Source organism: Euprymna scolopes, chromosome 31 (assembly GCF_053919585.1).
Source record: "Euprymna scolopes isolate OS-2025 chromosome 31, ASM5391958v1, whole genome shotgun sequence".
Lineage (NCBI taxonomy): Eukaryota > Metazoa > Mollusca > Cephalopoda > Sepiida > Sepiolidae > Euprymna > Euprymna scolopes.
In genome coordinates this window covers 85,625,756-85,652,533 of record NC_136512.1, presented here as the reverse complement: position 1 = coordinate 85,652,533, position 26,778 = coordinate 85,625,756, and the positions used below count along the sequence as shown (strand labels likewise).

General features: G+C 32.2%; 1 protein-coding gene and 1 pseudogene across 3 annotated transcripts in view; both read left to right on the top strand.

The window, feature by feature from the left end:
• LOC145255829 (uncharacterized) overlaps positions 1-23,693 on the top strand; it is a 70,361-nt gene extending 46,668 nt beyond the window's left edge. For 2 of the 3 annotated variants that reach the window (XM_080114549.1, XM_080114548.1), the window contains 3 exons: positions 1,322-1,420; positions 14,269-14,361; positions 21,826-23,693. In XM_080114549.1, the coding sequence (XP_079970675.1) occupies positions 1,322-1,420; positions 14,269-14,361; positions 21,826-21,989 (356 nt within the window). In that variant the 3' untranslated portion in view covers positions 21,990-23,693. The remainder of the gene's footprint in view (positions 1-1,321; positions 1,421-14,268; positions 14,362-21,825) is intronic. The other variant, XM_080114550.1, reaches the window with a different exon arrangement.
• Positions 9,632-9,786, top strand: LOC145256007 (U2 spliceosomal RNA; annotated as a pseudogene).
• Positions 23,694-26,778: the final 3,085 nt, after the last annotated feature.

Below are 26,778 nucleotides of genomic sequence, written 5' to 3'. Positions count from 1 at the left end.
GCCTATAATATACTAACAGGGTACTGGACGTTGCCTGATATTTAATGAAGATCAACGAATGTTTCAGATTTCAATACTTTTATTGGCATTGAAATCAGTTTAGATTGTAATTTTTGGAAAATTTTCCTTTTGACCCAATTCTTTTATATTTTTGGCAACGACACTGACTCGCTTATGGACAACTTAAGGAAATTTTGATTTAAAACATGTACATAGAACACCGGTTATTAATCATATTTCAAGCGTTTTCATTGTGTGATGTTTATCTATTCTTAGATTGTTAACATGACAAATACGACACACATGTCGAATTATTTTATACTGATTTTCTCTGTCAAATTAATGTATGTTTAGATTAAATTTAGATTGAAATTCCGTTTGATGGTTCAATGCCGGATTTGAAACTTTGTGGATTGATTACAACAAAAATCAAGTCCCCGTCACTTTTTGAAACCCTAATTGAAAACTGAAAACCCTTAGCAGTGATAAGCAGACGTTTTTCTTATATTAATAAATTATTTATTGATTCTTAGATAAAAAAAAAAAATGACTACTCAGGCAGGTATAATTGAGCCTAGCAAATCACCCTGTACGGCTCAGATAGTTATTTGAGCCTAGCAAATCACCCTGTACGGCTCAGATAGTTATTTGAGCCTAGCAAATCACCCTGTACGGCTCAGATAGTTATAACCACTTTTGAAATCTATAAAAAGAGAATGGTTATAGATTACTCCGAAACCATAAATAAATTTAATCATTTGGACACCTTCCCACTATCCAGGATATATGAAATGATAGGCGAAATAGCCAAATATTGTATATTTAGCACTTGGGACTTGAAAAGCACGTACCATTAGACCGCCATTAGATCTAGAGACAAACTATACACAGCTTGTGAGGCAAATGGTCGACTATATCAATTTCCCAGGATTTCATTTGGCATAACGAATCGGGTAGTTTTCAAAAATCAACGTACTCATCTTAGCACTTTCACTTGATCTCTGAATGAGATATATAGATATTCAAATATTCCATTATATTTCTCCTTTATCCCCCAAACATTGAGTCAGCAAGAAAGTAACGGATATAAACTTTCTCCTCATTTATTGAACAGTTGACTTCATCTTTAGTAAAGAATATGAGTATTTTTGATTGTCTCTCCTGGTATCAAATTTTGGCTGAAAACGGTATTTTTACATCACAAGAAATTCATGAAGTGTTTGTGTTATTTTCTTTTGGCAGCCATATTTAATCATGATGAAGAAGCACCTAAAATTCTAATAAATTAATTTCTTTTTTGTTTCCAAATTTGTATTATTAGTGACCACAGAACTCCTGACTTCTACTAAACCTACGACGCAGAATACAAGCAATTCCGCTGGCTCAACCAATAGCTCAACCAATAGCTATAACGGAAATGGTAAGTATTGTGCTTATAATATAATAACAGGGAAACTCGACGTTGCCTGGGATTGAATGAAGATCAACAGATGTTTCAGATATGCAATACTATTATTGACATTCAAATCGGTTTCGATTATGATTTTTGAAAAAAAATTCTTTTTTGACCCAATTCTTTAATTTTTCTATTTCATTGTTTGATGTTTATTTATTCTTAGATTTTTAACATGACAAATACGACACACATGTCGGACTATTTTATACTGATTTTCCCTGTCAAATTAAGAAGTTGTTGCTTAATCTATGTTTAGATTAAATTTAGATTAAAATCCCATTTGATCCTGGATATGACCTTAAACTATATCCAGTGGTGAGGCCCCAGCTTGCGGGCTTTGGGAAGTGTGGAGCCACCCTTTAATTGCCATTGCTCCCAGGTCCACTCTGACCCGGAGTGGTAGTACCTATTAGGGTCCCATCTATGGGTTAAATAGAAACCGACCTGAAAAAAAAAACAAATATATTCTATTAAAAAATGTTTCTTCAAAATCCTTGGATTCGGCATTAAATAACCTGATAAGGGTTGATATTCCGTAAAACAAAAACAAACAGCCATAAAATCCCATTTGAAGGTTCAATGCTCGCATTGAAACTTTGTAGATTGGTGACAGCAAAAATCCAGTACCCATCACTTTTCAAAACCCGAACTGAACACTGAAAACTCTTAGCAGTGAGAAGCAGACGTTTTTCCTATAATAATAAAAAATATATTGACTCTTAGATTAAAAGATTACTCAAGGCGGGTATAATTTAGCCTAGCAAATCACCCTGGACGGCTCAGGTAGTTATAACCACATCCGGAAGATCAAGACACTGAAATTGCTTCTGACACGTCATCTAATTACACTGTCTCCGTTAGGGCTTCGTCAGACACTTCGAATGGGCCAACACCTGAATCCCAGACAGATGAAGGACTAGCACCAAAAAAAAAAAACGTGTTCACCCAGAGATTGACTCTATAACAGAACGTCTGAGAAGGAAACATTCCGGAGTAGGATATTTTAGAATCCACAGACATGCTCGCACTGAATAGCCTTCCTGTTTGAGTACTCCGACCTCGAATCATAGACTGTTGAGGCGGCCATTGCTTGCTTGTTGAGAGCCTGGACATTTAAAAGGCTTTCATCAATATGAGTGGGAAATTCTGAAATCCACTTCTGAAATCCACAAAAAGAGAATGGTTATATATTACTCCGAAACCATAAATAGATTTACTCATTTAAACACCTTCCCACTACCCAGGATATATGAAATGATAGGTTAAATAACCAAATATCGTATGTTTGGATGAGAAACTAGAAAATACATTTGCGTACATTGATAATATCACAGTACGTGGCGATAATAAAAAGGAGCCCCATGAAAATCTTGGTTCATGTCCGCCGTCGACAAATACAACCTTGCCCTAAACAATGACAAATGCTCGTTTGGACAGGACAAAATAAACCTACAGGAGTATATGATAAGTAAAGCTTTTATAACATGAGACGCAGATCGATTAAAACCTTTACTTTGATGTGCTATTGGTATGTTTTCCCACTACTCCCAATGGATTCCATCGTTCTCAGAAAAGATTCATCCATTAACACAAGTAGATGTTTCCTCTGTCCCGTCAAGCCATTGAGGAATTCGAGGGACTGCAAAAGGATAATGTGACATCATCAATTACAACAATTTTGGTCAAGATCAAAGTGTAGTATCTGTTCTTCAGATGCTGCACTTCCATTTCTTGTTCTCTTTCCGTGGAGGAGAAATCCTTCACGACTGAGACAATTTTTATTTTTGTACCTTTTCTCCACGTTAAAAAACGACCCTGGTGTCTAACTCTGTCCCGTGGGGAGGCATAGTAAATAGGTACAACAATAGACCAAAATATTCTTCTGGTTGTTGAAACAGATACATCAAACTGTGCTATTGCTGCTTCTTTGATACAAGCGTTTTATCCTATTGCCTTTTTTTCAAGGACGCTCTAACGGGCTTATCAACTACAATTTCTGCAGTAATGAGAAGTAGCTAAAAGCCGGAAACTCCGTTAACTACGTGAAAGCATTTTTCTCTTCTTAGTTAAAGACTGATAATCTCTCGCTTATCAACCAGTTAACTTTTACGAGGGGCGTGCAATAAGTAATGCCCCTGACCAACTTCCCATAGCAGTAGAGCAACGAACCTTGGCACAGTTATTAGTCTTTCTCTACATAGGAACCACCCAGAGTTATGCATTTCTCCCATCGTTTGATGCAGCTCTGGAGACCATTTTTGTAGAACACCCCAGGTTGGTCCTCCAACCATGACATGACTTCAGAAATCAAGGCTGCATCATCTGGGAAACGTTTTCCTTTCAAAAACAACTTCATGACTTTGAAGAGGTGAAAGTCAGAGGATGCAAGGCCAGGAAAGTAGGGAGGATGCAGTTCAAACGCCTGTAAAACCACAATTAGTTCAGAGCTGTAATTTGTTACATAACCCGTAGAGATATAAATCATTGCACATGCAAAATTTCAGCTAGATCAGGCAACTGGAAGTCGGTCAGGGCATTACTTATTACACGCTCCTTGTGATTTTGTCTTTTCTGGTGTCGAATGGATACATTTTTTTAATTTTGCTGAACAGTATTTTTCAAATCACAAGTAATTTCTAAACGTTTCGTGCTATCTTCGTTTGGCAGCCATACTTTATCATGATGGAGAAACACCCAAAATTTGAATCGATAAATTCCTGTCTGACTAGCCTGGGTGCCCGGCGTTGCCCGGGTGTTTGGAGGTGTGTGTTGAGCAAAAGAAAAAGTGGTAGTAGGCAGGCAGCCTCTAACCCGTAACTAGTGTGGCATCTGTCCGCAAAGGAAAGTCAGGGAGGGGGTGGTTAGTAGGGTCCAGTGTGGAGTTTGAGGCAAACCGACTTGCAAGCATGTCAGCCTTCTCGGTTGCTGAGCAAACAACCTCATGATTGTTGGATAGTGGGGGAATTGTTGATTGCCCATTATTTACTACACTGTTATAGATTTTCCATAAGTCACAGGTTCATAATTTCTGTGTTTCGATGCGTTTTTTAGTGGTTTCAGGAAATTCTCTCTTAGCTGTTGCTATTTCTTTCTTACAGTTACATTTGGCTTCTATATATTTCTGTCTGTTTGAACTGGACTTATGTCGGTTAAATCTGCAGTATGCATGCTGCCTTTGCACAATGGCAGCTGCACAAGTAGAAATAAACCATTGGGAAGAGTGGGGCTTGCTATAAAATTTCCGCATCGGAACATGTACTTCAATTGCCATTTTGAACCATTCAGTGGTCTCATTTGCACACTGTTTAGCAGGAAGTGAAAAGATATTTCGCCATGGGGCGTCTCTGATGAGATCCCTGATGGCTTCCCAGTCAGCCTTTTTATCATATCTCATTTTGGCTCTAGAGTTTAGGGCGATTTCAACCATTATCACTGCATAATCAGCGTTCCCAAGTGGGCTGTGGGGATTTATAGCACAATCATTGAGTACTTTTGTTAGAAACAAATTTAGAAGTGATGCCTGTTGTTCTTGCTGGTCTGGGAAACGGGTTGGAAATGGGAATGAGATATAGAGAAGCTATGTGTTGTGCTACCGTCTGCGTCTGTGTAAGTAGAAAATTCAAGCCAGTTGCTGTGGTGGACGCTGAAGTCAACAAATACATGGAATTGTGCGCTAGTGTTGAGGGAGAGTGCTGTATCTATGCTGTCAGAGACTTTGTTTATTAGGGTACAGTCCTGGGTTGAGGGAGAGCGGTAGAGAAAATAAAAGTAACTAATATTATGTTGTATGTTAAGTCTAAAGCACATAAAGGCTTGATCGTCCGATTCTAGTTTAGTTTCTTTAGTCAAGGGGAGGGTGTTTCGAATATATACTCCAAGCCCGTGCATATGTCTTTCAGAGTCCTTACGACAGAGTGGGAGATATCCGGGCATGTTAAAGTAGTTAGAGGGGATAGAGGAGTGTAGGTTTGTTTCACTTAGTGCTAAAATATCCGGGGTGTTTGTTAGGAGAAATGCTTCAACATCATTTAAATTAATTTTAAGCCCACAAATGCTCGTAAATGCAAGCCTCAAGGGAGGGGGTAATTTGATTTTCTTTGAGTTTTGTCCTGGTTTAAGCATAATTTTAGATTGTACTGTAATTTTTTTTAAAGAGTTTCAGTTTATTAGGTACGGGGTACTGAACAAGTGGTTATGCAGAATACCAGACATGCAACACAAGTAGACCATCAGTTGACCTTCCATCTACTAGGATTGTGGCTTCAGGAAAGCCCACCAGGGATGAGTTTAGGGTCCCTTTTCATGCATGACATGACACTACAAACATCCCAATATTATTCAACTGCTGATGGAGCAGCCGCTCTAAGTGCTATCAAGAGTTAGGGCTCCTGTACTACCAGTCGGGAACAGCAGCCAGGAACTGTCAATCCGGTACCCTCAACCCATCAGACAATGGTCAACCCAATCTACTTCCACTAGCATTATGGCCTTCAAACACCCCCAAGTGCTCAGTTTAGAGGGATGGGATGTCTCGGGAGCGGGGAAAACGGCGTTCATTGCCCTAGTCAGGAAACAAGATCGACCACTGAGTGTTTCTGTCGAATCCCTGTGATTCGACCTCTATGCTTGGCTAATAGGCAAAGAAGGAGTATGGAAGCCGGTAATTTGTTTGAGTTACCAGCTCTAGGAAGGTTGCCATCTAAAACTGAAGAGGCCTCCCTCCCCTTAGGTTTAGCTTCAGAGTTTTCTTTCTCCTAGGCAGATGATCTGGGAAGATCTACGGGTCCATCAGTACCGAGAGTGTTTGCCTCACTCCTGGGTCCTAATCCAGGTATTTCTGCGACCCCGCATGGGTAATTAATATTACTGGGTTAATTTGTAAAGGTTATATATCTAAAAAAATTACACCCCTCAAAGTGATTAAGGGACATTGCTATTTCATTGTTACTGGAGGAGGGGGTGAGTAAAAGTTCATGCAGTGAAAACAGCTATATTTGCAACAGGTTTGTTGGAAGGCATTAATATGGTTTCATATTTTTACTTTAATTTTTTTTTTAGGAATAGGATAACACGTTACAGAGTGGCTTGATATTAAGAATTAACTAAACATTTTGTTACCCAAGCTCTGGATATTTTAGATGGTAGGAGGGTTAAGATGAATATTCAATGTAGATACAAGTAACGTCATTTTTGATATGAATACAGTACAGGTATAATTGGAAGTAAAATTATAAGCTGTGGCGTGTTCAGTATGTATAATAAAGTAAATAGATTTCTGGTTGATTTCTGGTAGATTTCCGGTAGATTTCCGGTAGATGCTAATATATGGAAGTTGTAGGCATTAAGTATTTTTCCATTTCTAGTGGAGACATCTTCAGCTTTCGTTTAAAAATCAGGAAGTTGTGTTTTGCATTACAGAGAATCGGTTCGGATTTTGTATTTATCATTAGAAAACTAAGGAAGAGACAACTATTGCTATGTAATGTAGATAGCTGTAAATCTAAGTACAGACTATAGTTAGTAGGTATCTACCTGGATAAGAATAAGCTAATGCATGCCTTAGAGGTAGAAATGTAAAGATATTTAGTGATAATGATTTCCAATCGGTCAGTATGCGAAGGCTTAGGGCTGAGAGCTAAAGACCTCCCTCCAAAGACGTGTGTAATGTATGAGTGTTAGTGGAAGCTTGGAGAGTAGAGCAGATCGTTAGTTACACTACAGAATACAGTAGAATTAAGTATTAGAATTTAAAGTGTCAGGTAAAGTTTAGTTAGAGAAAGAGAACAATTTGTTTTTTAATTTAACATGCAAATTAGACAAAGGCAGTCGTCTTGGAGGTAAAGTATATATTGGGTATACGTAACAAGCTAGCAGGGGGGAGGGTTGTACCATAACAAGAGAAACAATTAGTACATGGCGTTGTTGTAGTTAAAGACAGTCAATTAGGTCAGGCACAAAGCATTGTGTATCTATTAAAAATAGTCTTATTGACGTATCTAAGATCACTTTATATTACAGGTACAAATATAATTGAAAGTAAAGCAAACTATATTTAGTGGTTAGATATAGCAAGGAAGCCACATTTTTAATACAAACGAGCTTATAGTAATTGTAAAGTCCTATCTTCTTCTAATGTAGGAAAAATAAAATCCAGGTTTGTAATAAATTCAAAAATTAACTTTGCTTAGGCTTTTAGTTTTTGGCTTTATCTACCTCGAGTTAGTTCTAGCTTCTTCTAGGGTTAAGGCCGGCTTTACCTTATAATTAAAACACGGTAATGAATCTTTCATCAATTTGAGTAGTCGGATTATTTTGTATTAATTTAGATTAAAAGAACTCGTTTAAAAACTGGTTAAAGTAATACAGTTTGGGTTAAGTATTCAGTTTAGACTAGTTAAAAATAATGCATACTGCAGAGAAAAATCCGTGTTTTCCGAGTTTAGGTAACAGTACAATTTTTAATTTGGAAAATTCTCGTTTTCATGGGTGACTTTCTTTTCTTTTGTTTTTCGTTTTAGATATAAGAAAAGAGAAACAGTACTGGCTAATAATAGTATATTTGACAAAAAACAAGAAAGATTTATATATATATATATATATATATATATATATATATATATATATATATATATATATATATATATATAGCTGAGTAAAATTGAAATGTTCAGAGTTTAAGTCAAAGTTGAAATAAGAAAAATGATTTCAATACAAAACTGTTTGCGATATTAAGACAAATAGATTTAAAAAGTTAAATAGAAAAATTGCTTAACTTTTGGTCCGGACAGTGTGCCCTTGTGTTCTTCAGTTGATATCGTAAAAGAAGAAGAGATAGTTTTATACCAGTTACATAAGGACGTGTTGGAGGTGGGGGTGGAGATGTCATCTTTGTATTTCTAATTCAACAGTGCTTTTAGTTTTGGGTTGTCCACAGAGTCTGCATTTGCTGTTTTCTTGCGTTTTGTCGATCTTTGATTTGATGTGGTTGGTTCTTATCGAGTTATCCTTTGCTGTGGTTATAAGGGATTCAGTTTCTCAGCTTATGTGCCCTTTTCGCATCCATGGCCAAGTGTTTTCATTATTTTCATCTTTTGTCATCCTTATGAATTTTCCGTGTATTTGTTTTTCTTTTCTTGTTTTATCTTTTATCTCTCTGTGTTCTGTTTTGTCGATTCTTTCAGTGTCTCTCGCTGCCATGATTATCCTTTCCGTGTTTTGCGTTATGTATTTTTCTATTTCTTTTTTTTTGTGTGTGTCATACACACAGTCTTCTATACAAACTAGTCCTCTTCAGCCTTATTTCCTTTTCACGAAGAGTCTGTCAATATCATCCTTTGGGTGTAGTGCATTGTGCATGATCATGAGTTTCCTGGTCTTCTGATCAAACTGTCTCAGTTCTTCTTTGGTCTACCCTATAAACGGCCCAGAGTATCTTACTAGTGATACTGCCCATGTATTTATACCTTTTATTAGGTTTCTGCTACCCAATTTAGTTTCTAGGAGTTTTCTTGTTCTCATGAGGTATTCCTTTCCAATTCTCTCCTTCATTTCTGTGGCTTTGATGGTGTCTGCTTCCAGAACTCCCAAGTATTTATAGGTGTCTTTTCCCCTAGGGCCTTCATCTCAGTTTGGTTGGGTAGTTTTGTGTCTTCTGTTGGCTCCATTTTTCCCTTTCTTATAACTAGTAATGCACACTTTTCAATACCAAACTCCATTTGGATATCCTGGCTGAAGATCCTAGTAGTGTTTATTAGAGTCTCTAGTTGCTTTTCGGTCCTTGCAAAAAGTTTCGAATCGTCCATGTACATCAGGTGGTTCATTTTTTTCTCTATATTAGAGAACTTGTATCCAGCTTGGCACTTTCTCAGTATATTGTTCAGGAGCATCAGGGCTATGATGAACAGCAATGGTGATAGTGAATCTCCTTGAAGATGTCTCTTTGTATGTTAATTTTTATTATGTGTTGTCCATCAGCTGTCAATTCCAGTATTATTATTATTATTAATGTTATTATTATCTTTATATTAATATTGTAATTCGCTTCGACCGTTATCATGCTATGCATCCCTAAAAAAGTAAAGTGGATTATTCCAAATAAACTTTGTCACCCTTAAAAGGAAAGTGGAATATTCCAATTTCCTAAAAAAAATTTTTTAAAAAAGCTAATAAAAATGATTTGTTCTCTTTGGCCTTTTGGCCAAGATCAAAGGGTAGTATCTGTTCTTCAGATGCTACATTTCAATTTTTTGTTCTCTCTCAGTGGAGGAAAATTCCTTCACGACTGAGACACTTTTTTGTTCCTTTTCTCCGCGTTAAAAAACGACCCTGGTGTCTAAATCTGCCTCGTGGGGAGGCATTGTAAATAGATACTATATTTAATGTAACAAAGTTTTAATATTAAAAAAGTAACCGGGAAAAGTAATTTCTGATTTAATTATAAAATACACTAGAAATGTCCATTCTGATTAATTATAAGATGCCCTGGAAATGTCAATTCTGATTATTTTTTGTTTACTTGTCTCCCCACAGAGGCAGAGTTGGACATGAGGTCGGTTTAAAATTTGAGGAGAAACCAACTTAATGAAAGGGGCACTCTGGTCAGTAAAAAAAATAAAAGTAGTGAAATGGGGATAAAAATGGATGGTCACATTCAATACTGCCAAGACTAAGCTTGTTTCCTTCAATAACTACAAGAAACCTTCACTACCACCAATAGCAATGGCCAGGAACACATTACCTGAAAGTACTTCTTTTAAACTTCTCAGCTTATGTTTACAGAGAACATGAACTGGAATATATACATTGAGAGCATTGCCAAGGCTGCTGCAAAGAAGGTAGGTTCTATCTACTGTGCTAGAAAATTACTTACGCCATTCGCCCATGCATGGAGTACTGCTGTCACATTTGGGCTGGTGCATCTGCTGCTTGTCTATCAATCCTGAACAGGGTTCAAAAGAGAGTCGCCAGCCAGATAGGTCCTTAACTGTCATCTAGGCCTCAGCCTCTGTCCCATCGACGAGATGTTGCATCCCTCTGCCTGTTCTACAAATACTTTAATGGTGAATGCTCTGACGAACTGCCAGCACTTGTATCTCCTCAACATGATTACTCCCAACAAACCCGACAAGCAACTAAGTCCCACCCCTTTTCAGTAGAGATCCCTAGGTGTAAGAAAGCCTTTTACTCCAATAGTTTCTTCCCCAGAACTGCAAGTCTTTTGAACTCCCTTCCGGGATTCTGCTTTCCCAACTGTACTGATATGCAGAAGTTCAAGTGTAATGTGAACAAACATCTTTCTACTCATCTCCCTTTATAATACCTCCACAAATTATGTCCCAAATAGTAGCCCCCTACTTCAAAGTGGCACTGTGCCTTGTTTGGGGTGAAACGTGAATAATGATAAAAAAAAATAATTGTATCAGTAATGAAGGATATCTCCTCCATTAACCGAGACCAAAAGTGTGTGTGTGTGTGGGGGGGGGTAAAGTCACTGGAATGCTGAGACTGATACTCCACTCAGAAATTCATGTTGAAGTAATGGTTGCCTAAACCATAACCGTGTTAATGTTTTTATGTAATGATTTTGAAAAGCTGCTGAAAGAGTTTATGATTTAAACATTACTTTATTTCAAGTATATTTTTAACAGTGAGGTGGAGGACATGAAGTCAGTCTGGGGATTGAAGGTTATAAGTGCAAAATACCCAGCAGAATACCCAGCATCGCCCAGTATTGAATGAGATAGGTGGAAAACATATAGTAACAGAATACCCAGCATCGCCCGGGATCGAATTAGATAGGTGGAAGATATATACTAGCAGAATACATGGCGTCACCTTGGATTGGATAAGATAGGTGGAACATATATACTATGAGAATACCCGAGATTGATTGATGTGTTTGTAATGAAATAATCAACCCGGGCAATATATCAAAGTTATTATTTTAGTAAGAGGGGCGATAATGTTGGTTAAAATTAGTAACATATACAAGAATTATGAAAAACGATAACATGCGAGTTAATTGATTGGTGTGATTGTAATGAAATAATCGGTCCAGACAATATATCAAAATTCTTATATTAGTAGGGACGGGGGCGATAATGTGGGTCAAATTTATGAAAAATGATTACTGAAATTAATAACATATCTAACAACTATGAAAAATAATGAAATCTGAGTTAATTAATTGGTATGTTTGTAATGAAATAATAAGCTCAGACAATATATCGAAGTTATTATTTTAGTAAGAGGGTTGGGCGAAAATGTGGGTTAAAATTATGGAAAATGATTGTCGAAATTAATAACATACCCAAGAATTATGAAAAATGATGAAATGTGAGTTAATGGATTAGTGTGTTTCTAATGAAAAAAAATCAGCCTAGACAATATATCAAAGTAATTATTTTAGTAAGAGAGGCGATAGTCTGGGTTTAAATTGTGAAAAAAGATTGTCGAAATTAGTAACATATTCAAGAATTATGAAAAATGATGAAATGTGAGTTAATTGATTAGTGTGTTTGTAATGAAATAATAAGACCAGACAATATATCAAAGTTATTATTTTGGTAAGTGGGGGGGTGGAAATGGGGGTTAAAATTATGAAAAATGATTGTGGAAATTAGTAAAATATCCAAGAATTATGAAAAAATGATGAAATGTGAGTTAATTGATTGGTGTGTTTTTAATGAAATAATCAGCCCAGACAATATATGAAAGTTATCATTTAAGAAGGGGGTTATAATGTGGGTTTAAATTATCACAAATGATGGTCGAAATTAGTAACATATCCAAGAATTATGAAAAATGATTAAATATGAGTTAATTGATTGGTGTGTTTGTAATGAATAATCAGCCCAGACAATATATCAAAGTTATTATTTTATTAAGGAGGGGGCGATACAGTTTTAACAAAAGGGCTAAAATGGTGACTTCCTTCATGCTGAACGGCCGCAGAATGCCCAGTAGCAATATATTACATATGAAAAATGCCTCAGTTATTATTATTATTATTATTATTATTATTATTATTATTATTATTATTATTATTATTATTATTATTATATTATCATTATTATTATTATTATTATTATTATTATTATTATTATTATTATTATTATTATTATATTATCATTATCATTATTATTATTATTATTATTATTATTATTATTATTATTATTATTATATTATCATTATTATTATTATTATTATTATTATTATTATTATTATTATTATTATTATTATTATTATATTATCATTATTATTATTATTATTATTATTATTATTATTATTATTATTATTATTATTATTATATTATCATTATCATTATTATTATTATTATTATTATTATTATTATTATTATTATTATATTATCATTATTATTATTATTATTATTATTATTATTATTATTATTATTATTATTATTATTATATTATCATTATTATTATTATTATTATTATTATTATTATTATTATTATTATTATTATATTATTATTATTATTATTATATTATCATTATTATTATTATTATTATTATTATTATTATTATTATTATTATTATTATTATATTTATCATTATTATTATTATTATTATTATTATTATTATTATTATTATTATTATTATTATATTATCATTATCATTATTATTATTATTATTATTATTATTATTATTATTATTATATTATCATTATTATTATTATTATTGTTTTTATTATTATTATTATTATTATTATAATTATTATTATTATTTTTATTATTTATTATTATTATTATTATTGTCTTTGTTATTTTTAATATTATTATTATTTTCATTATTATTGTCATTTTTATTGTTACTATTATTATCATTATCATTACTATTATTGTCATTGTTACTATTATTATAATTATTACTTTATTTCTATTATCATTATTAGCATTTTCATTAGTATTATTATTATCATTATTATTATTATTGTCATTATAATAATAATAATGATAATCATTATTATTATTATAATTATAATAATTATTATTATTGTCATTATTTTTATCATTATTGTCATCGTTATTATTACTCTTTTTTTATTACTACTACTACTACTACTACTACTACTGCTACTATTTAGTATGAATATTGTCAAAGGTTACATTAATTACGTCAGAATAACTCGATACCTAAACGGAAATACACCTAGTGCAGCTGGCGTGATTGAATGATCAAACGCACGAGAAATGCGTACGATATTACATAAAAGTGACGTCACGTCTTCTAGGCAGTCCGTCTATGTAGAAAGAATCACGTGTACATGTTGCCTCATGCATGGGAACATAATGAAGGCTCTGCCTATACGTCATCGTCATCCTAAGTTAGAAAAACAGGTTAGGAATTAATTAGAATCTCTCCGACCATAAGCAACTATTCTCTAAATAAAACCTTTGAAGGCCAAGAAGTCTCCATTATGTTTCCATGCATGGGGGGGATTCGCCTTAAGTTAAATACGAGGTCAACGACTACGATGGGTTACCGTATACACATGGAAAATCGACGACCGGCGAAAGATGGCCAGCAATTGCGCAACGTGTGTAAACAAAGCCTTTGTTTTGTCGAGCTGTCGCTTTATCGCTCACAAGAAAAAGCGCATCACATGCAAAAGTGCGCATTCGTTGGAAACAGCACGTGCGAACTGTTTGTTGAACACATAAAACGTTCCATTTGGTTTGAAATATTCCCATTACAGATTTGTAGCCAGACACCTCTGAACTAGCGAACGTCCATTTATTATTAACTCAAAATGACCAACAACTACAAATCAATGTTTTCTGTTCTCCAAATAGGCACAGAAGAAACCACAAATGCTGACCTGCAGTCGTCCACACCGCTTACTACTCAAACCACCATTCCTACGAGCACCGTCGACAATATGACTGGTAATTATTTAAACTTCATGTTATAACTTTAAGTTCATCTTTTTTATATGTCATACTTATATGAAAAGTTGTTTGTCTATGTCACACTTTTGTAGAAGTAGATCATGTTTATATATCACTTCCATATCGTTTGTTATACTCGTAAGACGATCTTGTGTATATGTTATACTCGTAAGACGATCTTGTGTATATGTTATACTCGTAAGACGATCTTGTGTATATGTTATACTCGTAAGAAGATCTTGTGTATATGTTATACTCGTAAGACGATCTTGTGTATGTTATACTCGTAAGTCGATCTTTTTATGTCATACATTCATGTAATACTCGTATATTAGCGGAACTTTTTTATGCGTTATACTCGTATATAAATCAGTCCTGTGTATGTAAAATACTTGTAAATAAGGCAATCTTGAACATAGGTTATACTTGTACATAAGTCGTTGGGTATAGTATACGCACGTATATAAGTCGATTTTGTGTATATGTTATGTTCGAATATAATTCGTCTTTGTTTATATGTTATAATTGTATATAAATCGATCCTTTGTATAATTTTTACTTGTATACAAGTTGACTAAGTGTATGTGTTCAAATTGTATGAAAATCGATTTCATGCTAATGTTATGATTGCATACGAGAGTGTGTTTGTATATGTGGTACTCGTATATAAGTCGACTTCATGAATATATTATAATTGTAAAAAAGCCAATCCTTTGTATATGTTGTAACTGTATATAAATCGATCTTTTGAATATGTTATAACTGTATATAAATCAATCATTTGTATATGTTATAACTGTATATAAATCGATCATTTGTATATGTTATAATTGTATATAAATCGATCTTTTGAATATGTTACAACTGTATATAAATCGATCCTTTGTATATGTTACAGCTGTATATAAATCGATCATTTGTATATGTTATAACTGTATATAAATCGATCATTTGTATATGTTACAACTGTATATAAATCGATCATTTGTATATGTTACAACCGTATATAAATCGATCCTTTGTATATGTTACAACTGTATATAAATCGATCATTTGTATATGTTATAACTGTATATAAATCGATCATTTGTATATGTTATAACTGTATATAAATCGATCATTTGTACATGTTACAACTGTATATAAATCGATCATTTTTATATGTTATAATTGTATATAAATCGATCATTTGTATATGTTATAACTGTATATAAATCGATCATTTGTATATGTTACAACTGTATATAAATCGATCATTTGTATATGTTACAACTGTATATAAATCGATCCTTTGTATATGTTACAACTGTATATAAATCGATCATTTTTATATGTTATAATTGTATATAAATCGATCTTTTGTATATGTTATAATTGTATATAAATCGATCCTTTGTATATGTTACAACTGTATATAAATCGATCTTTTGAATATGTTATAATTGTATATTAATCGATCTTTTGAATATGTTATAATTGTATGTAAATCATTCTTTTGAATATGTTATAATTGTATATTAATCGATCTTTTGAATATGTTATAATTGTATATTAATCGATCTTTTGAATATGTTATAATCGTATATTAATCGATCTTTTGAATATGTTATAATTGTATATTAATCGATCTTTTGAATATGTTATAATTGTATATTAATCGATCTTTTGAATATGTTATAATCGTATATAAATCGATCTTTTGTATATGTTATAATTGTATAGAAATCGATCATTTGTATATGTCATACTCGTATATGAATCAACTTCGGTTAATATGTGTGATTGTATATAAGCCGGTGTTTTATATGTTATAATTGTATAGAAATCGACTTCCTGTATATGTTATGATTGTATATAAGTCGATGTTTTGTATATGTTATACTCGTATATAAGTCGACTTCATGTATATGTTATTGTATAGAAGTCGATCTTTTGTATATTTAATACTTGCATTTACGTTGATGATTTTATTTTTTATACTTGCATGTTAGTTGATCTTTTGTATATGTTATAATTGTACATAAGTCGATATTGTTTATATGTATTACTCGTATATAAATCGGTTCTGTGAATATGAAATACTCGTAAATAAAGCAATCTTTTACGTAGGTTATACTCGTGCATAAGTCCATCTGGGGTCTAGTCTGTACACTATATAAGTCGATCTTTTGTATATGTTACACTCAAATATAAATCGCTCTTTTGTGTGTATTATACTCGTATATAAGTCGATCATTTCTATATGTTATATTTGTATATAAAACGCTTTAGTGTATATGTTATAATTGTATCTAAGTCAATCTATTATCAATATTATTATTCTTATCATTAATAACAATAATAACAATAATAATAATAATAACAACAACAACAATAATAATAATAATAATAATAATAATAACAATAATAATAATAACAATAATAATAATAATAACAATAACAACAACAACAACAATAATAATAATAATAATAATAATAATAATAATAATAATAACAATAACAACAACAATAATAATAATGATAATAATAATAAATGCTATCGAAGGAGGTGGAGAGAGCTGGATGTCTGGGGAGACTTGTCACTCAGCTTTCAGAGAACACCACAGGTCTCCAAACAGATCGTTTGTTGACTTGTGTGAAAGCTCCATGTGAGACAATCCCCATCCCCATCCTCCATTACCACATTACTGCCCCCAACCCCTCAAAAAAATTTTTAAAAAAAGAAGAAAATGAGACCAAACAGCCAAGTAGAGTCAAGGAGGAAGGAAAGACCGAGGTGAGAGCACTGACCAGATCTCCGCTGGATAAGTGCGAAGAGAACCGGGATATAGTCGCTGCCAACAAAAAATCAATGGCAAGCAGCTGTTGTGATAATGCATCGGAAAATGTGGAGAGTACTGGAAATCTGGAAACTTGTTGTCACTCAGCTTCCAGGGAACACCACAGGTTGTTTTTAAGGAGAAATCTTTTATGACCTGTGTGAAGACTCCTTGTGAACCAATAATAATAATAATAATAATAATAATAATAATAAAAAAAAAAAAAAAAAAAGAAAACAACAATAATAATAATAATAATAATTCTGATTTCGCTTATGAACGTCTCTCTGGAAAGGGATGGGATTCATTTTCAGAGGATTTCCCTTAATCTGGGCTTCAAACCAGGAGCTTCAAAGATCAAGAGTTTTCCTAAGAATGTTGGTGGTACCTATAATTGCAGAGATCTGAAGGCCGCCTAAAACATCTTACCACAAATCCGGCATTCTGCAGCAATTTCCTCTCCTAGAACCACTTTTTTGAACAATCGTGTACCTAATGCCTGCTCTTGTGCTGCACAAACAAAAGCTTCAGTACTCTTAGCCAGATACCCAGCTCTAAGCCATTGCCATAATCTTTCATCAGCCACTTCTGCTATATCCTGGAGGAACCTTCCATGCATTTTCTTCCTAGCCAGTTCCTCTGCCCTTTCTCTATCCATACGTTTCACATAATCAGCCTTGGTCTCACATACCTCCACTTCATTGGCTACAACCTTAAGCATCCACTCCTCACTTCTAACCACATGCTCCTTCAACGACATCTCCTTGGTTCTAACACAATCTTTTACACTTTTAAATCCTCTCCCACTATCTTTCCTCTTTTGATACAGCCTTGCTACGCAACTTCGAATGTGAAATATACCAAACACTGCTAAAACTTTTCTTGTTTTGATATCCATGGCATGCAAATCCTTGTCAGACCATTCTAAAATTCCCGCACTGTATCTCAAAACACTGACTGTCCATGCATTTACTGCTTTCATTAGATTTCCTCCATACAGTTTCGACTTTGCAATTATTTTACATAAACTGAGCACCCACACGTTAGCGCTCCTCCAACAAAAATTCGGCAAACGTGTATTTCAGCGGCGTAAATTCAAGTTTTACACTAGTGGTGGCCATAAAGTGGGTGATCATTATACGTTAAATTATTATAGAAAAGTGATCCCCCACTTTCTTTAAACTAAAATTTCTTCATATCTTGGAAACTACTCGTTTACTGGAATTTTAAACGTTATTTTCGTTTTCAAATTCCTCAAAAACTTATAAATGTCTTAATTTTCCGAGTTTTATTTTCTATAGTGTGGACAGTCGATTGTCTGCCCCTTGCCGATCTTATATTCCAAGCATTTCCAATACGTGTAGCTAGCAGTGTATCATTCAAAAACAAGATGGAATTAAGTTTTTCTTCGATAAAATGTCTCATAATATTTGATTTTCTTAAATAAAAAAAAAAATACTTGATCGATTTATGTGATTTTTGGAACATGACATTTTCATGCAGTGACAAGTACGTACATTATAAAGATTTTTTTCAGTTTTTTATAGTAAAAAAGATTACTTGTGGACCATTTATAGACTTGCACCCAATTTGTTAATACGAATACTTAGGTTTTAGTGACTTTATTTCTAATTTCAAATTGGCGTAATGTAAGCAAATAATAAGCTATTTGCAGATTTTCTTGCAATTTTCGGATTTTTTAATTATGCCCAAACGCATTTTATTTATTTTTGGTTGATTGATAGTTGCTATTTCTTCTGATGAGTTAAGGGCAAAATAGATTCATAGATTAATATAATAATTAAGTGAATGATTTTGTTCTACAAAACAGATACTGTCAAGAATTGTAAATGTCAACTGAATTAAAAGAATAAATTGTAAGATGGTCAACATCGTGAAATTTGGAATATAGACTTTTGTCATTGATTTCTTATATGCTCTGTAATTACATTGAGCTTCCTAAATAAGGATTGATCCACATAAAAATGAAATATATATATATGTGAATAAAGAATATTTCCACAGAAGAGAGAGGGGGGGAGAGAGAGAGATGATATCATTACATTATACTCATTTACTTTAAATGTAATTGAAAATATGTACATAATTTTAATCATATAAACAAAAAAAATTCAACTCCACTTTTTTATTTTTATTGCTACACAATTTTTCTTTTTCTAATTGATTTCTAGGTTCACTTAATATTATCCTATGATTAATTCAGAGTATATTATAAACTAATTAACTAATACGTTGAATATAAAATGTTAGTATTAAAACCATTTCAATATAAAATATTATATATTCATGAGCTTTATCGATTTATATATATATATATATATATATATATATATATATATATATATATAGTTTAGTGGAAATGGTAATTAATAAAAACTGAAGAAAGTGCTCAATACTGTTTTAGAGCAAATATGCGTTTTATATTTTTTATTACCGTATCTTTCTGTTAAGTTACATTATTGTTTCAGCTACCGGGCCGTCTTTTGGCCGTCTGTAGCATCCTCAGACTTTTACAGAAGTGTTCGCTATTGGGATGAGAGAGTGAAAGAGTGAATGACCTATATATATATATATATATATATATATATATATATATATATATATATATATATATATATATATATATATATATATAGGAAATTTATTACTGTGAGTCCAGAATGAGTTTACAAATTGTTTCAACTAGAGGAAAATCCTCAAAGAGAGGAAAAATCCAACTAGCATCATCAGAATTCATAGAATTCTGATGATGCTAGTTGGATTTTTCCTCTCTTTGAGGATTTTCCTCTAGTTGAAACAATTTGTAAACTCATTCTGGACTCACAGTAATAAATTTCCTATATACTGCTCTGACTACACATTGAGCACTTTAGTCCGGTTTTTTTTTTCACCACTGGTAAATAAATAAATATATATATATATATATATATATATATATATATATATATAAGTGTTCTGGCAAGACAACCAAGCAAAAAAAAATAATAAGCAAAATTCATCCCAAAGCAACAAAACTAAAGTTGGCTTGCCAGGACACTATTTATATACAAATGTAGGCAAATTTGTGCATATTTTATTAGGTTGAAAATGTAGGTTCTTTTTTACCAATTTTTTTTTACCAATTGTCATATTTGTCATTTTAATCATTTTAACCAAAGAATATTTTTATAATTTTCAAAAAGTCTAAAAATGTTGATGTACTTTCGTCCCATAGAACTAAAGATATGAGCGTTTCAATATTACACGAAAATGACGTTTTAAATTCCAGGAAACGATGAGTTTCCAAGATATAAAGAAATTGTAGTTTCAAAAAGTTTGGGATCAGTTTTCTATTTGAATTTAACATAAAATGAAAACTTACCTCATAGCAACCTTTTTTTTGGGGGGGGGGCGTCTGTTATTTTTTTAGGGGTGTTGTTTATAATTTCTGTAGCATCCTCAAACGGCCAAGTAGCTGAAACAATAATGTAACTTAACAGAAAGATACGGTAATAAAAAATAAAACGTATATATAATATATATATATATATATATATATATATATATATATATATATATATATATATATATATATATATATATATATATATATAGTCACTAACAATGTGTATTTTTTAACATTATTTTTACATCATTTTGAAAATAATTTCTGAAGAGGACGCTTCACAGAACGTCTGAAACGCGTTAAAAACGATTTCAGTGATTTAAAAACATTATTACAATGATCTAAACATAATTCTCCATGAAAAACCAAGACACGGAATAATAAAATAATGTTAAAAAATACACATTGTTGGTGACCACCCCCTTATTTAAATATACATCTTTCTTTCGTTGGAATTTTTTAACCCATTTTATATATATATATATATATATATATATATATATATATATATATATATATATATATATATATATATATATAATTTAAAGGAGATTAGAACAATAGTCTAAAGAGCTGAGTGTATTTTAATGTAAGAGTGAAATTACTAGTTTGATTAAAATACAGGAAATAGAAAGAGCTCGTTGTAATTTAGCTATATAATAAGCTCGATAGTTAAATGTCCTAGAGCTAATTCAATATTAAGTAAAGTGATTTATAATTTAAAATTTAAAAATCAAATTTTAATTAAATTAAAAATCAGTTTCATAAGAAGGAACAACAACAAAATCAATTATCTGTACGATCGTTTCGGAAAACAATGCTTTTTATTGTGGTATACATCAAGTTATGTAGAATAATTATATATAGGTTTTTGGTAAGCAAGGTCTCCTCATCAGCAAATTTAGGAGGGTTTTTATTGAATTTAAAAGACACCATAAATAAACCTAGCATTAAAAGTAAGGCAGATGAATCTTTTAATTTTTCTTTTTTGGAAATCAGGAACTGTGGTTAAAGTAGTCATTTAGATGTTTGCTATAGCTTTTTATCTTATTGAATATTCAATTTGAATTTTTTTTTAATTGTTGTTAAGAAAATATAAGAAGTATGTAAAAATATGTAATTGGCATAAAAAATAAAGAGGAAAATATAATCATGTTGCCTCTGCTCTCATCAAGAGACATTTTTCTCTGAAAATCAATATTTAACTCTAATTTCTGCCTTTTATTTTTTTTCCAGAGACCTTACTTGGAATTCCGAAAAGCATCATCGTTGGAATTTTGTTGGCAGTTGTCGTCGCCTGTTTTCTGTTTGTCATGTTGTCCACGTTTTGCCAACAAGGTAGCAGTACGGCAAGCATTGGTATAATATATGCCAGAAGCAACCCACTTTATAAATTTTAATTCCGTAACAGTGTCCAAACGTTTTACAATGGACGTTTACATTTTCCGACAATAGGTTATTCTTTTCTTTCTTTCTTTTTTTTTTTTTTTTTTTTTTTTGTAGATCAGCCATCTCTTAATCCAAGCAATAGCTGTCCTGAGATGAGGACAGACGTATTCCATTTTATCACAAAGAACAAAAAGTGATCTAGTTTGGTTGCTGTGATATTAAGAACTAAATAAAACCGTATGGTTCTTATAGGCATATCATAACTGTAATGGAAGGCAAGAAAGCCTATGGTTATTTCTGTGTTCAAACGACGGTCCCAATATCAAGAGACATTAAAAATAAACCACAAACGCAAGTGAATGAGAAAGAATCACATTCTAAGGATTATATTTTTTCTGTCTATAAACATTTTGTTTCTCAAAGATCACCTGCAAGACCTTATCCAAACCGAGGGCCTTGTTCCAAATTTTGCCCGTCCCAAGCTGGATTACATTCCGAGAAATCACAGAAGCAAATAAATAAAAGTTAAACACAATGTAGGGGTAATATTTTTCCATCTATAAACAAATCGTTTTTTTTTTAAATTTTATTTTTACAAATTTAACCTACAACATCTTATCCAAATCGATAGATTTAATTCAATATTCTGGCAGTTTCCAAAGTGGGATCCTTCTACCGCTCCAGAAGATATCTCACTACTGATGCAATTCTCTATCTGTATAAAAGCCAAGTATGTCCAAAGATAGAGTACTGCTGCCACATCTGGGCAGGAGCTGCTAAAAACAGCCTATCCTGCCTTGACAGAGTACAAAATAGACTTTGTGGCTTGGTGGGGGATGCCCTTTTCTCTACCCTGCCACCTCTTTCCCACAGAAGAGATGTAGCGAGCCTTTCGTTGTTCTATCGTTATTTCCATGGCAAGTGCTCGTCTGAGCTCCATTCTATTCAGTCTATTTTGTATTCTGTCAAGGCAGGATAGGCTGTTTTTAGCAGCTCCTGCCCAGATGTGGCAGCAGTATTCCATTCTTGGCCGTACTTGGCTTTTATATAGATAGAGAATTGCATCAGTAGTGAGATATCTTCTGGAGCGGTAGAAGGATCCCACCATTTTCCCAGCGACCTTGGCCACAGATTTGATGTATGTGTTCCATTTAAGATCAGTAAAGAAAAAAAAGAAGCATTCATTTATGCATGATGTGGACAATTCTAAGATAAAAACGAATCCTCTAGCAACAAGAAATCTGTGATGGAATAGACAGCAACATAACTGTTGTATTTAGCGATCACACTTCGTTTTTATTGAAGCTATTTCTCTTTTGTTTTTGGTTCACATGGCCATCTTTGCTTCAAAAGAATCTCCTTAAGAGCAACATCTTACATAAAAATCAAATCTCCAAAATTGTCCCAAATACTAACAATTGGCCAAATTTGATCTCTTAGCATAATGAGGTACTTCCACATTTTTCTTTTTTTTGTTCTTGAATCACTGAATGCCTAGTCGCCGGGAAGATGGATGGGTCGTAGCTGACTTAATGCGACTTATTGCTCTGAGATTGTCTGAAAGAGCAAGTCTACTCAAGAAGGCCTTAAAGGGCGATTACCATTCCACAAGAATTTCTTGTGAAACCAGTTGCAGCTATTCCTGGTCGACTTGAAAAGCTGGTGCCAAATGAAGGCGCCTTTATTGAATTTGAAATAAAAATCAATGAATTATATTTTCTTCTCATATTCATTAATTATAATTCAAAAATAAGTTGCATATATTTAAAGAGGGAGTTACTTTTCAATCACCCTGTCTATATATATATATATATATATATATATATATATATATATATATATATATGTATATACATGCATAAAAGTAGCTGTGTTTGAATCAATATATATCAATATATCAATATATATATATATCAATATATCAATATATATATATATCAATATATATATCAATATATATAGATATCAATATATATATATTAATATATATATATATCAATATATATATATCAATATATATATATATCAATATATATATATCAATATATATATATATACAAAAACATATATATATATATATATATATATATATATATATATATATATATATATATATATATATATATATATATATATATACGAGAAAACAGTTAATAAAACATGTTAAAAAACACTTTGAAATGAGTTAAAAACATATTTAAACAATATTTTTATTTTTTATTTCATATATATATATATATATATATATATATATATATATATACAGGGTGGTCAAAAAGTCAGGTAATTACACGTGTTACACAATCAGTGGTTAATCGCTTCCAGCGATTGATAGAGAGAAATGGACGACAATTAACAAAATAAACATATTTCATGTTTGTTTCATTTTATATTTCAATGTATGGTACTTAAATATACGTGTATTGCTAATATCGTTTTTCTTTAAAATGTTACCTGACTTTTTGACCACCCTGTATATATATATATATATATATATATATATATATATGTTTTATTTTTCTGTTAAAGTCTGACGAAGTTACTGGATCGTTGATACGATTCGGTAACCGAAACATGTGTAACTAAACAGATAAAACGGTAGTAATAAAAAATATATATATTTGCTCTGCAATAGTATTGAGCAGTTTCTTCGGGTTTTTACTAATTACCAGTTTTGCTATGCATGTACGTAGATTACTGTTATAAAAATAAATAAATAAATAAAAATATTATATATATATATATATATATATATATATATATATATATATATATATATATATATATATATATATTTGTATATATTTTAAAAACATTAAGTGAACTCACTCATTATTCTATTTAAAGATCTTGGAGAGTGTTCACGTTCTGTAAACAAAGGAAATGCCTCTTGGGTCTGAGCATGATCAGGATCCCTAAGATCTTTGAGTAATATTACGTTATATTATTTCAATCACTTCCCCCATTTTTTTTACATTTTTCCCCCCTTGCATAACAGAATGTTATTTAGTTTTAAATTGTGCATATTTTCGATTCCCCTTTAAAAAAAAAAAATCCCTCAATGCAGCCTTAAGGAAGCAAGGGCGAAACCGATCAGATGACCCCCTCCCCTTTTTCTCTTTTTCATCCCTTTTACTTTATTTTAAAACTCTATCCCAAGCTATTCGCTGCCATGTGGGACCCATGTGCTGTATTAGGTCGTCCCTCCATCTCATTCTTGGTCTACCCTTTTGCCTTTTATGTTCACGAGGAGTCCATTTCCTCGTCCTGATAGACCATCTGTTGTCATGTGGTCTGGCTATGTGCCCTGTCCATCTTTGTTTTTATGTTTTGATGGCAGTATTCATGTTAATAACTCTTGTTTGTTGGCAGATCCAGATGTTTGTGTTTCTGTCTTATAGAGTGATGCCTAACATTTTCCTCTCTATCTTCCTTTGTGCTACTGCCAAGATTTCAATTTGGCGAGTAGTCAGGGCCCATAGATCATCAAAGGGAGTACATATATATTGAAGATCTTCCTTTCGATTATTTGTTTTTCGGCTTTTCATGATATTCTTCACTTTCCCAAAAGTTGCCCATCGCAATGCAATATATATATATATATATAATTATTTTCCACAGCCGAACCAACGTTTCAGCTAACAAGAGCCAAGAAAGCCAACAAACCGGAAGTTCAAGACTCGAGTTTCGCCCTCATTTGGGTTCATCAGTTAGCCACATCCGAGCTCAGGATTTGAAATAAGAACCTCTTGCATGCTAGGCGAGCACTCTAACAACTGAGCAAACACACCACACACAAAAATGTCTATTAACTAACATAGATCAAGCAACCTGTGGCACAGACCCGACAGTGGAAAGAACCTACCTCATATCGAACAAGGGATGAGGTATCAAACCAGCTTTAACCCAAGCCGACATCTCACCAGTAGGAATTTTATACACTCGAAAGGACGATGTCACCTCGACAAGCTAACCGAACGAGTAAACAATAGAATTCTTGGACTTCCGGTTTGTTGGCTTTCTTGGCTTTTGTGGGCTGTGACGTTGGTTTGGTCGTGGAAAATGATTATATATATATATATATATATATATATATATATATATATATATATATATTACTTGGTATTTAAGGAGGGTGCTAAAATATATTTAATGAATAAAAAATAAAATGAAATAAGAATATAAATAAATGAAATAAAAATTTTTGAAATAAAATAAATAGATGAATAAAAAAAATTAAAAATAATGGTGTCACTAAAAAAAAAAAGAAACAATAAAAAAACAGTTAAAACCGACAATTATTGAATTCAAAATTTATTCATGGCAGTATTCAACCCAACATCATTTGCACGTTTTGCATGTGTAATAAACAGAGTTGGAACTCACATCTGAAGAGGAGAATTTTGCCCGAAATATTATATTAAGCGAACTTTACATAATTCTATTACTCATTATCATAATACAAAATGGGAAGAAATCGAAAAACTTATTTCACGTTCACATTTGTATCCGTTTTATATTTCTTGTAATCCGATTATATTCGAGATGTCTTTGTATTGAAATCATCTCCAATAAATTATCTTTCTATAAATAATTCTTTGTTTCCTTTGGGAGATTTCACATCGTGAAGTAGAATAAAAACAATGTAAGGACATTTTTTTTTCAAAGCCCTTTTAAAATACTTCATCCTAAATGATGACTCTTTCTCAAAAGTCTTTACAACCCAAAGATATTTATTTGAGATTATTGGGCTACGGCAACAAAAGATCTGGGCTATATGAGCTTTCGTAGCTTGATTAG